Source organism: Hypanus sabinus, chromosome 2 (assembly GCF_030144855.1).
Source record: "Hypanus sabinus isolate sHypSab1 chromosome 2, sHypSab1.hap1, whole genome shotgun sequence".
Classification (NCBI taxonomy): domain Eukaryota; kingdom Metazoa; phylum Chordata; class Chondrichthyes; order Myliobatiformes; family Dasyatidae; genus Hypanus; species Hypanus sabinus.
In genome coordinates, this window is record NC_082707.1 from 157,049,031 (window position 1) to 157,064,503 (window position 15,473).

The 15,473-nt window shown below is 37.8% G+C and overlaps 1 protein-coding gene across 4 annotated transcripts in view; it reads right to left on the reverse strand.

Moving 5' to 3' along the window:
* Positions 1-484: 484 nt before the first annotated feature.
* Positions 485-15,473, reverse strand: part of LOC132385391 (E3 ubiquitin-protein ligase pellino homolog 2) — a 153,372-nt gene continuing 138,383 nt past the window's right edge. For all 4 annotated transcript variants that reach the window (XM_059957448.1, XM_059957441.1, XM_059957445.1 and 1 more), the window contains 2 exons: positions 14,585-14,773; positions 485-3,765 (listed from right to left, as the gene is read on the reverse strand). In XM_059957448.1, coding sequence (XP_059813431.1) covers positions 3,199-3,765; positions 14,585-14,773 — 756 coding nt within the window. In that variant the 3' untranslated portion in view covers positions 485-3,198. The remainder of the gene's footprint in view (positions 3,766-14,584; positions 14,774-15,473) is intronic.

Here is a 15,473-nt window from a genome sequence, read left to right on the forward strand (position 1 = left end):
TTTTAAGAATGGTATATGTGCAAACCAAAGTTGATATTTTCAAAGGATCAATTTTAACTTTTGTTGGTACTGTAAAACATTTAACAATCAAATCAGTCACCAAAAATCTTATCCTGTGAAATAAACAAACATGAGATTAAAAAAAAAGGCATGGCTGCTCAATTATTATTTTCTTGAGGCTATAACTGAAACTTAAAATTACTTTCACATTTTACCTTTGATAATCAAAGATAGGGAAAGGTTTGTCAATTTTGCTACTGTGTTTGCAAAAGTAATGTTTTCAGACATAACATTTTCAAAGTTATTCCTTCTCACTATTTAAGGAATATTATATTTCCCACAGCTGTGAACAGCATGAAGTTTTAAAATGTTAAAATCTCAATAGCTCTTACAACCTGCATCTTGTTTATTGCTAAGTATAAACACAATAATGCAACACACTAACCCAAATTAAAATAAAATATATGCAATTCATAAGTATTTCAGAAAATGCTTTTATTAGCATGTGATACATCACAACAAATCAGTTAGCAACTGAGGCACCAGCAAGAATTTTACTTATTTATATTTTAACTAGGGAATTTTCCATGGTGGATACTTTAAGAAGCAATATCCTGAAATTTTAATCAGAAAGCTCTTGATAAATTAACATTGATGTGACAATTGATAAAAATAATCAAAAGGTGACAAGAATCAAGAATCAGTCTGGTGAAACTTAATTCATAGTAAACAAATCAGAAGGTGAACCCATAGTAAAGACACTGACAATTGCAATTTTTAAATTTGTATTGTTCTTACAAGTAGGATTTGTTGCAGTTCATGTGGCAAGGTTAACATTTATGTTGAACACTGACAAATTCTATGTGAACTTTTTCAACAATTTTGCAAGAATCGATTATTTTGTAATACTTCCTCTGCAAGATTTATAATGGTATTGCTGAGTGCTCAATATTTCACTATAATACCTAGACATTCAGGGGTTAATCTTTCTATATGCTTAGTGTAATTAAATAAAGGTCAAGCTCAATAATCCCTTGTGTACTTCTATTTAACATGTTGTAACAGTTAAATTATATACAATCAGCAATGTTATAAATTGGGAGAGTGAATAGATTAATCTTTACTGATTTTCCATGAATGTATTTTCCACTGTTAGTGGAAAGTACCGATGGTAATTGCAGATTAAAGCACAAGTTCTTAAAGGGTAAAATCTTGTTACTTGACCTTTAGTCCAAACTAAGATTAGGAAAATGGCAATAATAATGCCACATTTAGAAGGACATGTTAATACTTAAGTCTCCAAATTATTCTGTACATAGTAAGCAAACTAAAAAATTATATCAGTTTGTATCAACAAGAAATCCATAATGGCCAGATATGCAAATTTGTTTCTTAACCACTAGGAAGTATCGCAAGCATAATACAGACCAAAACTAAGTTTTATACAGTACTGTGCAACATCTTAGGCACATGTAAAAAAATAATGAAAAGTTTCTAAATACCAAAAAATTTCTATAAAGAGCAGTAAAAAGTAAAAACCTAAATCAAATCAATATTTGGTGTGACCATCCTTTGCCTCAAAACTGCATCAATTCTCTTAGGTACACTGTCCTGCAGTTTTATAAGAAAATTGGCTGGTAGGATGTTCCAAGCATTTGGAAAACTTGCCGCAGTTCTTCTACAGACTTTGACTGCCTCGCTTGCTTCTGTTTTTCCAGATAATCCTCGATGATATTGAGATCAGGGCTCTGAGGAGGCCATGCCATCTGAAGCCACATAAAAAATCTAGGGTGCTTAAAACTATTGCACAGTACTGTAAATCAAGATAGCTTTCCATTCTTTCATGAGAGATTTTTGTTTAGTTTTGCTTTAAAAGCATATTTTGAATAGTATCCTTGTATAGATCTATCAAAAACACATCAAAGTAAATAGTCAAAGAAGAAGTAAATGCCTGTATTTGAAACCTGAATCAATGACCTTCGCTATTTACTATGGTAAATGTAATATTTACCAAGTTACATCTCAACTTTCATACATACTAAACTATGTGCTTTCCCCACAAGAATTACAAAATAACCCTGGAGAAATATTAGCAAACATTTCAATGAGTGGCTTAAAATGCTACATTTGCATTATAAATAAATAATTTAATTGTGATTCAGCTGTTGTACTATTTTAAATTTGGGATAACCTTTGCTTTACAGAAGTTGGAAAGATTTTGGAATATTATAACCTACCATCAAGGTATGCTTGCAACTCAAATTCTGTTCATAACCATGCTGCTCAATTGTATTATTCATTAAAAATTCTGTCATCGATACAGATACTTATGCAGGTATTTGTAGTTTGCTGTATTTAAAATGGATATAAAATAGAAGATGGGCAATTTAAGTAACTTGAACACCAGCAATTATTACTGCTATAAATAGTATTTGATGTCACGTTAAAGATATTACTACAAATTGTAAAAGGTAACTGGTAAAAAAATTCTTAATTGTTTCAGTTAAATTGTCACAATATTTCCCTGTGTAACTTTAAATGGGGTAAGACTTCACAGCTGATCCCTTCATTCAAAACTGAGAGTAATTTCATAGCATAATATTGCAAAGAATTTCAACAATAGTTTTCTAAAAGATTTTTTAAAGCTTGTAAAGAGTACTCTAATTGATAGAAAACACAAATCCACCTTGCCATTAATCTCTGTGCACTATTCAGCTTCTCAATATTTACTTATACACCTGAGAATTTAAACCAAATTACAGTGACTGCGCAGGTCATTACTAAACATTCCTACTGAAAGAAAACATTTTGAAATAATACTTTACTGCTAAGGTTACACAATAGCCATAAAATGATTTACAGCTTTATTTTGACAGGCCATTCAAGCATATAATGCAATATATTAAAACCATATAACTTATAAAACTATACAAAGGTCAAATTGTAGCAAAATAGGTTAGAACAATAGGATAACTTTTCTCTTTAGTTGTGGCTTTTCTGAATGACACCCCTAAAACCTGCACCCAAAAAAACAATTATTAATCACTATCTGCAATGCTGAAACTTTTATTTCTCCACCAAATTGATCACTGCCCTCCCATTACTCCCCCAAACCAGGGTACAGTGGAGATACAGCCACAATGGATTATTTTCACAGTATTTTCCAAAATGTCCTGCTTGTCCTCTTTCAATTGTTCATCAGTCAATTGGTCCCTGGAAAATTAGTTTAATGATGCCTTGTTCTCCATTCAGTTGAATAGCACAGAAAGGGCATGCTGCATGGAATGCATGAGTACCATGTGGCAATGGAATTTCTGACCAATATTTTGCTGTTTTTTCAGAGCACACATGTCCACACGGGCTAAATGTATGTGTCGGAGGACCAGCATCCACATAAAATCCTGCTTCACAACCTAGCCAAAGGGGTACGTAAGGACCCACAGTTCTGCACATGGGACATTCCCGCTCATTGGCTTCTGTATCACTGCGATGTCCCCAGTTGTGGTAACCATGGACATGTCCACAGCTGAGATAAGCCCAAGGCTGTTTCTCTTCCACAATGTCCTTACGATTAATGCTGGGAAATGCTAAGGTGTTAAGACCAACTGGGCACTGAGGTCTAGCGGCATTTATCTCCTGTCGAAGAGCCTCAATGTGTTTTTGGGTAGGAGTATGGAACAGGCCATCAGCTGTTCTCCACAGAAGTGTTGCTCCACAAAGATCAACAAGTGAACCATCCTGAAGAATATTGGTTTCAGTCTCCACCTAGGAAAATTATTAAAATGCAGTATCCATCAGAAATTCATTCATTATTATTTCACGTTAATATCTTATATACTGTATACCCGATGATCAGAGAGAAATAAATACAGTCTTGTTTTATGTCTTTCTACAGTTAAATGTAGATTTCAAGTGTGGAACTCTACACTAGACCAGTAAGATTCAAGAGTGACCAAGTGATATTGAGCAAGTCTATGTTCAAAGCTTCAAAGTGACAGCAAGTTATTATTGATTTCAATACTTCAGCAAAATCAAAAATTAGAGAGTATGTTACTGCTTAACATTATGAAATGACACTCAGCAGAAAACATTTATGAATGTCAAAAAATGACGAAACTTAGATGAGGCTGTCAAGCTCTGATGACAGAATAAGATGTCTTGCTCTAACTAGATTTACACCAGGATTTTCACTTGGCCAAGGAAATAATGAGAGAAATGGAGTTTGGCCACAAATCAACTATAACTTTAGTGAATGATTGAATAGGCTTAAGGGGATAATTTGCTTAAACCTGTCCCCATAAGCAGTAGATTGTGCTTTTATGTGGGACAGATCAGACTGACTGATTCCACTGACATCAAATGAATTCACCACAATGGACCATCCGCAGGTGACAAGCAAAATTGCAAGTGAATGAGATATTGAAGGCTGGAATCAATTCCTCTATGAGAAGAATTTAAAAAAAAACAAAGAACAGAACATTAATGAAATACTCAAATGATCAGTTATCATCTTTGTACTGAGAAGCAGAGTTAATCTTAAAGGACAGAATAGCAACAAAAGGTCATCTACCTAAGATATAAACATGAGAAAGTCTGCAGGTGCTGGAAGTCCAAAGCAAAACACACAAAATGCTTAAGCAGGTCAGGCAGTGTCTATAGAAATGAATAAACAGATGACACTGAGGGCTGAGACCCTTCTTCAGGACACAAGATGTTAACTTTGTTACACCCAAGGCTGTCTAACCAGTTGAGCACTTCCACATTTAATTTTTTGCTTTTATTTTGAACACTTAATGATCAGAGGGGGAAACTGAAGCTAATAAAGGATACACAAATGATTGCAGATTAAAAAAAATATGTTTTGCAGCATCTGTGGAGGCAACATTTTGGTCAATGCTTTGGGTCAGAACCCTGCATCAGATTGAGTGCAACCAGAAATGGTCAGTACACCAGAGTCAGAGGGAGGGGTGAAAATGAGCTCGATAAGCAATTGGTGGAACCAGGTGTAAGGTAGTGGGGGAGAGAGGTGTTGGGTTGATGAAGCCAGGTGGGGGAGAGGGAGCGTTGAGACAGAGGCTGGTAGGTGATCGGTGGAACCAGATAAGGGAGAGATGATGGGTAGGTGGAACCAATGAGGGAAGTGTAATGAGTCAAAGTAACCTTGGGAGCAGCCAATGATGCTTGCTTTCCAGAGGAAAGTGGTTCCAAGTTTCCCTTGCACAAGCAGCTTTGGGAGGGTTACAAGAATGTTTAACATTTGGAAGTACCTGTTCAAATTGTTAGGTGACAAATGTACTGGAAAAAAGTAACTTCAGAAGTGAGAGACAGTGTTTGGAGCAACAATTGTCAGTAAATAGCCCTTTTCTTTAGCATTTTATTACACAAAATAAATCTAAAGCTTAATATCAATAACTTACAAATGACAACATAAGGTGATGGAACAACATTAAGGTAATGCAGTAGTTTTAATGGACTACACCCCAGGGTTCTGAAAGAAATAGTTAAGGAGATTATGGAGGCATTAGAAGTGATCCTTCAAGAATCACTAGATGCTGGTGTGGATCCAGAGGACTGGAAAATGGCAAATATCATTCCACTCTTTAATACGTGAGGGAGGAAAAAGACAGGAAATTATAGGCCAGTTAGCCTGACTTCAGTGGTTGGAAAGATTTTGGAGCCCATTATACTTGCATGGCTAGAAGATTGGAAGACTGGCAGAAGGCAAAGACTGGTAACAAAGGGGGCCTTTTCTGGCTGGCTGCCAGTGACTAGTGGTGTACCATAGAAGTCAGTGTTGGGACTGTTTCTTTTCAAGTTATATATCAATAATTAGGATGATCGGATTGATGGCTTTGTGGCCAAGTTTGTGGACGATACAAAGATAGCTGGAGGGGCAGGTAGTGTTGAGAAAGCAGGCAGTCTTCAGGAGGGCAGATAGATTAGGAGAATGGGCAAAGAAGTTTTAGATTAATATACAGTACTTTCATGCACTTTGGTATAAGAAATAAAGGCATAACCTATTTTCTACACGGTAAGAAAATTCAGAAATCAGAGGTGCAAAGGGACCTGGGAGTCCTTGTGCAAGATTTCCTAAACTTTAAATTGCAGGCTGCGTCAGTGGTAAAGAAGGTGCATGCAATGTTAGCATTCACTTTTGAAGGACTAGAATATAAATACAAGGATATAATGCTGAAGCTTTAAAAAGGCATTGGCAAGACCAGACTTGTAATATAAAAGATATGCTGGCATTGGAGAGAGTCCAAAGGACATTGAGTTTGGGAATGAAAGGTGAAATACATTTGATGGCTTTGGGTCTGTACCTGCTGGCAGTTAGAAGAATATGGGGTGGGGAGAGATCTCATTGAAACCTATTGAATTTTGAAAGGCCTAGATTGAGTGGATGTGGGGAGGATGTTTCCCCTACTGTGGGAGTCAAGTACCATAGGCCACAGCATCACAATCTCTGTTTAAGGGACATCCCTTAAACAGAGATTAGGAGGAATTTGTTGTGCCAAAAGGTGGCGAATCTGGGCAATTCATTGCCACAGACAGCTGTGGAGGCTAAATGATTGGGTATATTTAAAACTAAGTTTGATAGGCTCTTGAATAGTAAGGGGGTCACAGATAATGGGGAGAAAGCAGGAGAATGGGACTGAGAGGGACAATAAATCAGCCATAATGAAATGGTACAGCAGACCTGATGGATCAAATGGCTCCTATGTCTTATGGTCTTATACCTTTAATGACCATTAAGAAAATTACATTTTCTTATTTAAAAATGTATAAATGTTTTATTCTAAACCTGAGACCTTTGTGATCTAGTTATAATCTTGATAGGGTATGTTCTGAAAAAGAAATCCTATTATGAACAATTGCTATAATAAGCCACCAAACAGAATCAACTCATTTGTAGAATTAAAGGGCATTGTCTTAAATGGCAGGGAAGTCCATGATAATACTGGTGTCACAAATTGTATTCAACAACAAATAGCAGCTGTCAAAGTTTAATTAAAACTACATTAACAAATATAAAATCTAATAAAGATGCATCATTTTGTGTTTCCTTCCTCCTTTGCCCCAGCTAAATGCATCAAATCTCAGGATATCAATGAAAATACAGAATTTAGTTTAGCTTATGCAGCTATCACTAAGAGTGTAACATATTTAATTATAAAATCGTATCAAGAACAACTGGATGTGAAAAAGTGTACAAGCTTAAGCTAAAATAACATGTTAAAAAGTACTGCAACTTTGTCATATTCCTATATGAAATATGATAAATATACTAGTCAATTTTTAATTAAAATATACTCATATATGCTACCTCTATCAATTTACAGAGACAGGAAGACCAAAAAGAGCTAGATTGTTCACCATCAAAATGTAAATCACAGGTTCCACTCGCAAGCAGCTTTGTGGAAAAAACATATTTGAAAGAAGTAAAAGACGTAGTTTCGTGAACTGTCAGCAGGACACCGCCGTTGGTCACATTGTTCACTGGCGTCATCTTGACTGAAATCAAGATTTTATCTTTTACCTTGATGAAAATTGGGCAGGTCAGTATTTTACCACTCATCATTAAATACCACCAAGAAACAAGTGGTAATGAATGAACTTCTTTCTTAAACTGCTGCTACCCTTCAAATTTTCTGCTTGAAAGTAGTATTAATGGGGCATTAATACTAATGGTCCAGCGGATCATTTCAGAGTGCACTTAAGAATCAACCACATGCAGTGGGCCTAAAGGCAAATACAGGCCAGAGTACATAAGGATGATAGACTGCTCCCCCCCCCCCCCCCTCCACTCCAAGAAACTTCGATGAACCAGATGAACTTTACTATAATCCTTATTTCTGTGGTCATCATTGCAAAATTAGTTGTCATTTTTTTCCAAATTCTAAATTACTGCCAGAATTGCCATACTGAGATTTAAACTTAAGTCTTCGTAATGTTACATAGTCACAGGCTTTTTGGCCCAACTTATCTGTGCTGACCAAGCTGCCTAACTGAGCTAGTCCCATTTACCGGAGAGTAGCCCATATCCCTCTAAGCCTTTCCTATCCACATATTCATTCAAAAATCCTTTAAGTATCATCCAGTACTCAAAATGTTCATCCAAGCCTCAGGATTACTAGATTGGTAGTCCCTGCTCCACCACAAAATCCTAGTTGCAGGAAAGTGAAAGGTTGAGAGAACAACAGGAATATTTGTGACAAAGAGTCTAGGCATAAAAAAATACAATATAATCTGTGATTTACTGGAAAACTCTGGTCCTTCCCAGTATTGACATTGCCTTTGTTCTTTCCATGTTTCACTCTCTGTGCAATTTAAAACATACTTGTTTGCTCATTTTTCTTAATTTCTGACTGACTGAGAAGTTCACTCTGCTCTGCATCTACAGGAGCCGATCCATAGTTCCAGTATTTAGAAATTTTATTTCACACCCATCAATATGCTTTTAATTATCAAAATGATTGAATAGATTGTCGGCTATGTTATTAAGTGTCAGATAGTCACTTTATAACATTCAAAACGCACTGTCTAGGTTTCACCAGGACTATCAGGCATTAAAACAATAAAGCCATTGTTTTAAATGGACCAAAGAAATAAATTTTCAAGTAGAGGCAAGGGTAACTGTCCTTGATATTACTGCTCTATTTGACCTACTGTGCGATAATGGATTCTTGTAAAACTGTAATTAATGGTTACTAGAAGGAAAACTTACTGCTGGCTAAATTCACAGCTATCCCAAAGATAAATAAATGTAATCTGTGGAGGCCAATCATCTCAGCCCCAAAATAGTATTGCAAGGTTCATCTCCTACTGCTTCAATTATAATCCACCTTCCATCATAAGGTCAGTCAAAATTGAAATGTCTGTAATGACTGCACAGAATTTGGTTTTATTCACAATTCATCAGAAAATGAGCTACAATGATTGTGCAAACAAGACCTGTACAAGATTCAGGTTTGGGCTGATAAGTGAAAAGTAACAGTCACAACACACTCCTACTGAACACTGACCATCTCCAAGAGGAGAGGTAATGGTTTTACCACATTATGATTCTGGAAGTATGGCTATTGAAAAATTAAGCTGATCATGCTTGATAATTTAACCTATGGGTGGGAATTGGGATGGGTGTCACTCATTCCGACCTTCCAAGTCCATCTTTAAGGTACAAAGGAGGAGCACGAAAAAATACTTACTATCTTTTTTAATGTAGAGATATAGCATGGCAAAAGGCTCTTCCAACTCAACTAGCCTGTGTCACCCAATTACACCCAGGTAACCAATTAACCTACTAACCTATGCATCTTTGGAAAGGGTTTCAGGAGGAAACCCATGCAGTCATGGGGAGAATGAACAAACCCCTTACAGACAGTGGTGGGATAGTGCTGTTCTAACTATATTCAAAGATGCTTTACAACATCCAGGACTGAGCAGCATGATTGCCACCCTACTCTCCATGTAAACAATCTCCTAATTTACCATAGATGTACTATGACTGCAGCACATAAAAAAAATAAAAGCACTGCAGCAACTCATCAAAGCTCCTTCATCATCATCTCCCAAATTCTCAACCCAATTTGCCTAGAAGGACAAAAATTGTAGGCGTGTGGGACCACCAGCTCCATGTTCTCCTCCAAGTTATACATCACACTAACTTGGGATATACCAAAAGTAGACACTTTATTCACTACCTCCTTTACTTGATAAAGTGGCCACTGGAAGTATGTCCATGGTCTTCCGCTGTTGTAGCTCATCCACTTTAAGGATTGACATGTGCGTTCCGAGATGCTCTTCTGCACACCACTGTTGTAACATGTGGTTACTTGAGTTACAGTCACCTTCCTGTCAGCTTAAAACAGTCTGGCCATTCTCCTCTACCTCTTTTATTAATAAAAAACATCCAGCGAGTGGCAGCTCAATGGGTGAAAACACCTCTCTCATTAACAAGGCATTTTCACCCTCAGAACTGCCACTCACAGGAAGGTTTTTTTTTGTTTTTCACACCATTCTTTGTAAACTCTAGAGACTGCTCTGTGTGAAAATCTCAGGAGATCAGCGGTTTCTGAGATAGTTGAACCACCTCGCCTGGCAGCAACAATCATTCCATAGTCAACATGAGTTAGATTACATTTCTTCCCCATTCTGACATTTAATTGAAACAACAACTGAAACTCTTAATCATGTCTGCTTTTTTTTTATGCATTGAGATGCTGCCAGGTGATTGGCTGATTAATGAGCATTAACAAGCAGGTGTACAGTTATCTCTAATAAAGTGACCATTGAGTGCATATTCTCATATGCTCATGATTAAATCAAAATCCTGGAACCTCTTACATTGAGAATTGTTGAAGAACTTCACCATGTTGGTGAAGTACTACCTACTTCAAACATCAGCCTTGACACAAATGCGTGAATAAATTTAGTATAACAAATGTGCAATGCAGCCTTTTATACACTCTGGTTGCCTAGAGAATTCATTTCTTATTATTACAACTGTGTACACCCAACCACAGGCCAATACCAAATGAAATTTGTGAGACCATCAATATCCATAAAATCACAAACCCAGAAGCTACTTTCATCATTGCTGGAGACTTTAACCAAGTATCGCTGACCAGAGCTTACCCAAAATTCTGCCAACACATCAAGTTATGCACACATTAAGTAAGCATACTCAACCACTGCTACTCTCCATTCCACAATGCCTACAAAGCTCTTCTCCGCCCTCTGCTTGGAAACTCTGACCATTCCTCTATCTTGCTCCTGCCCACCTACAGGCAGAAATTGATGCAGGAAGTGGGCATAATGAGAACTATCTATTACTGGTCCAACCAATCAGACTCAACATTACAAGACTGCTTCGATAGCATCACCTGCGAGGTATTTCATGCTAAAAACATCTCCAAATACACTGAGGTGGTCACAAGCTTTATTTAGAAGTGCACTGAAGACATTGCTCCCCAAAAATCGATCTAGGTCTACCCAAACAAGAAGTTCAATGCATGTTGCTTTCGGTGCAAGGGATAAAGCCAGAGACCAACAAGAGCTCAAGAGATGCCACTATGATTTACATAGAGCCATCAAGACGGCAAAACTGTAACACAGGGACAAAATCCAGTCACAACCCTGTGACAATGGCACACACAGCGTATGGCAAGGACTGTACACCATTGCGGATCTCAAGACGAAATGCAGTGGTACAATCAGCATTGCTGCCTTGCTCCCAGTCAAGCTAAATGTTTTTTTATGCTCGATTCGAGGTTAATAGGACTGAACCCCCAAGGAGAACTGCCGATGAGAGCTGCACCTCGGTTATCTCCAAGGCTGAGGTACGTAGAGCACTCCAACGTGTCAAAAGCCACAAGGCAGCAGGGTTGGACGGCATCCCAGGGCACGTCCTTAAAGTGTGTGCTGAACAGCTAGCTGGTGTGTTTATGGACATTTTTAATCTCTTCCTCTCCCAGTGTGTATTTCCTCCTGTTTCAAATCATCCATCATTGTCCCTATAATAAGAAAATCAAGGTAGCATGCCTGAACAATTGGCAGTCTGTCGCACTCACCTCATTATAAGCAAATGCTTTGAGAGGCTGGTTAAAGACTACATCTGCAGCATGCTACCACCCACACTGGACACCCTACAATTTGGCTACCGACAGAACCAGTCTAGCGATGACACCGCAGTCATAGCACTATACTCTGTCCTCCTTCACCTGGAGAAGAGGGATGTATATGTTAGAATGCTATTCTTGGACTACAGTTCAGCATTCAACACCACAATTCCCTCCAGACTTGACAGGAAATTCAGATTGTGCTCCCCAGGATTGTGTTCTGAGTCCCTTTCTCTATTCCCTTTACGCCATGACTGTACTGCCACACACAGCTCCAATCTGCTGATCAAATTTGCAGATGAAAAGACTTTGATTGGCCCTATTTCTAGTGGTATTGAGACAGCCTACAGAGGAGAGGTTGACACCCTGACACGGTGGTGCCAGGATAATAACCTCTCCCTCAATGTCCAAAAAACAAAAGAGCTGATTGTGGATTACAGGAGGTACGGAGACAACATCAATGTGTCTGCAGTTCAGAGGGTGAGTAGTTCCTTGGCATACGCATCACCAATGATCTCACATGAACTGTACACACTGGCTTTGTGACAAAAAAAGCATAACAGCGTCTCATCCACCTCAAGCGACTGAAGAACTTTAGCATGGGCCCCCCAATCCCTCAAGGCCTTCCACAGGGGCACCACTGAGAGCATACTGACCAGCTGTATCACCCCCTGGTATGGGAACTACACCGACCTTGATTGCTGGGTACTGCAGCGAGTGGTACAGACATCCCAGTGCACCTGCAGATGTGAACTTCCCTCCAGTAAAGGCATTCATAGCAACAGGTGCAGAAAGGCCTGGAAGATCGTTGGGGACACCAGTCACTCAACCATATACTGTTTCAGCTGTTTCCATTTGGAAAACTCTACCGCAGCATTAAAGCCAGGACCAACAGGTCATGGGACAGCTTTTTTCTCCAAGCCATTAGACTTTTAAATTCACATGTCTGTACAAAGCAACGGAATCATAACGCAAAGATCTTTACTCCATGTTGTGGGATGGATGTGAAATTTAAATAAATTCTATTCTATTTCCTCCTATTGGAATATACCTGATCTGGATTCTGCTTACCTCCTAGTCAAATATTGGCCTTTGCTGACATAAAGTTTTGAATACTTGCATTCCATTTAACATGACAGAGCCCCTCTCTAGCTCATTATGATTAGTTTTCATTGTGCAGAAATAAAAACATTAACTATTTTTAATCCTCTTATGTCTCATCTATATTGTAAATTTCATGTGGATTATGGATGTATCTTTACCTCGAAAAGATGAAAATTCAATCAGCATAATCTTTTCTTTTGGTTCCATATGGAAACTAAGACAGTGGTTAAATGGGGATGATTTTAAAAAGGAAGAAACCTTAGCCATCAAACTAACTGGCCAAACACTGCACAGCTAGTCTAATTAGTTGCACTAAGTGAAATTCAATGAATTGCAGCAGCACTGGCATGATTCATCTATTAAAGTGTTTTTTAATTACCTAAAAAGCAACTGCCAAAGAAATACAGGAGCTTATCATGGAGCTTTTAACGTTCCTGCTACCGTGTGAGTGGTGTCAAAATGGTTGTTGTGACACGTCTAGTGTGTAGTGTAGTGGGTAGTGCTTGTCACTCTCATTTTCAGCTTCCACTGCTGGCTAGCAGTCTCACGAAAAGGAGAACTGAATATGTAGGTCTCTCCCTGCCAGTACATAGCCTCTCCAACAGCAAACCTCTTGTATTGCCTCCTCGCTGGCGACATGCGGAAACTGAACTCCTTTCAGACTCAGGCTGAACTATAAAGGATGGGGAGGAGGTCTGGCCCCTGCACATGGAGCAGGCAGGCCCACTGGCGTGTGGGCATGTCCTGATGCTCATGAACCAGATTGCCAGCTATGGCTAAACAGCACAACTGCCTTGTGGGCAGCCTCAGGAGAAAACCTAGATAATAAATCCAGTGTGCAGCACCGAAGACAACTAGACGTAATTGAACATTCGTCTGGCAGCTCCTGCAGCCAAGCTGGTGCCAAACATATTGCTTCATAAGCTTTCCTTTGGACCACAAAGGGCCAAGAGGGGGATGTTTAGAACTGGGCAACGCAGGGTCTCCATACCTTCAGCCTAGGCTTGTGATAATTATGATGATCACCCAATGTTCTTCGAGAGACAGATGGATGCCAACCATCACCACCACTGTTTGAACAGTGAAGAAACACTTTGAATAGCCAACCTCCAACTCTGAGTTAATAGATTTCTTTTAGTTGCTAAGTTTTGATGACAACAAACTAAACTCACAAAAAATATTTTAATAAGGCTTAAAGAGAATAAACTGTCCGATTAAGGACGAGATTAAGTACTAAATTCTGATGAAATTGCTGCAGTAATTTCAAAGAATACCTAATCTAACGCAGCTACAAGAAAGAGCCCTCTGAGATTTCAATAAATCATCTTGAAGTTATAGTTTCTCAAGATAGCCTTATAAGGTGCTGGTTGAGAACTCTTAACATAAAAGGGATGACAACTGTTATACACAGCATGTCACATATTTCCCATGCATGTAATGTTAAAAGAGGCCATAATTCATATACGTGTTCTCCAAAAACAGAAACTTTATTAGGTTTGTTATGTCCACAGCATGATACTGAAAAAAATTGTATTCCTTTCTGTCAAAAACAAAATCTACATAAAGCTTAATAAAGTCTGAGGCTTGAAATCTTCCATATGCTCATTACAGAATGGTTTAAAGGGATTCTTAAAAAACTTCCAAATATGGTAGTGGCTTCCTGAATACATGCCATCCTTGACACCAGTGTTGTGTATACGATTCTAAATAAAACCTTTCTTTTTATTTAATTTGCCAAGTATTTTCAATGTATGTATAAAGTTCATAACTTGAATACTGTTTGCATTTATCATAAGTCTTTAAATACACCATGCTTAGCAAGTGTGCATGCTTTCTAAAATTTAAAGACCATGTTTACCTACCAATTTTCCTCTTTGCTGTGCAGATCTTGTTTCCCTTAGCGTATAGACATCCCCACAAACAGAAATTTCCCGCCATATTCCAGGGCTAGATTCTTCTGTAAATCCTCCCCTAGGATGCATTACTAATACTCCATTGGTTGTTAACCCATCCATATGGCCATCAGGATTTTTCCATTTTGCAGCTTTCTCCTATTGCAGTTAAGAACAGATTCAAAGAATAAAGATGTACAATATATACTCTTTAAAACAATTTGGCTTGAAGATAAATTTGTTTGCTGTATTGAAAATACGAACATTGAAAAGATTGAACCAGATTTATTTAAAAAGCTATTGAGTCAAAAAGCTGAAAAAAACTCCAAAAACAAAATATGACTGACAGAATATTGTTAATAATTAAATTGTTGAATCATGGTTACAAGTTTTCTAAAAGGACTTCAAAACTCTCCATGCAGCTGCCAGCATTTCTTAAGACCAAATAAATTTGGAAATTAAATAAGAATATACGAGTCCAAAACCTATTGGTTGAATGCCAAGAGCACTTTTCCAGCTATACTCTGCAATGACAAAGCAGGACTTCACTGATATACCCCAGCACCTACACCAGCAAATCTACTCTCAGATCCTGTGCTAGGTTAGACTTAGCATGGAATCCTTGAGCTTATTCACTTGAATTAGATTACATGGTTGCAAGGAAGAAAGGAAAGAGTAGGGCAAATTAATTTTATATTAATTATTTACATTTGCTTTATAATATTTTAATTATTTAAAAATGCTTAGCAAATTTTACGCCTGTTAAAATGCTCCTTTCATTAATCAATTTTAACTGTTCCTGAATGTCAATGAAAGTTCAAAGTAAATTTATTATCAAAATACGTATACAGTATGTCAC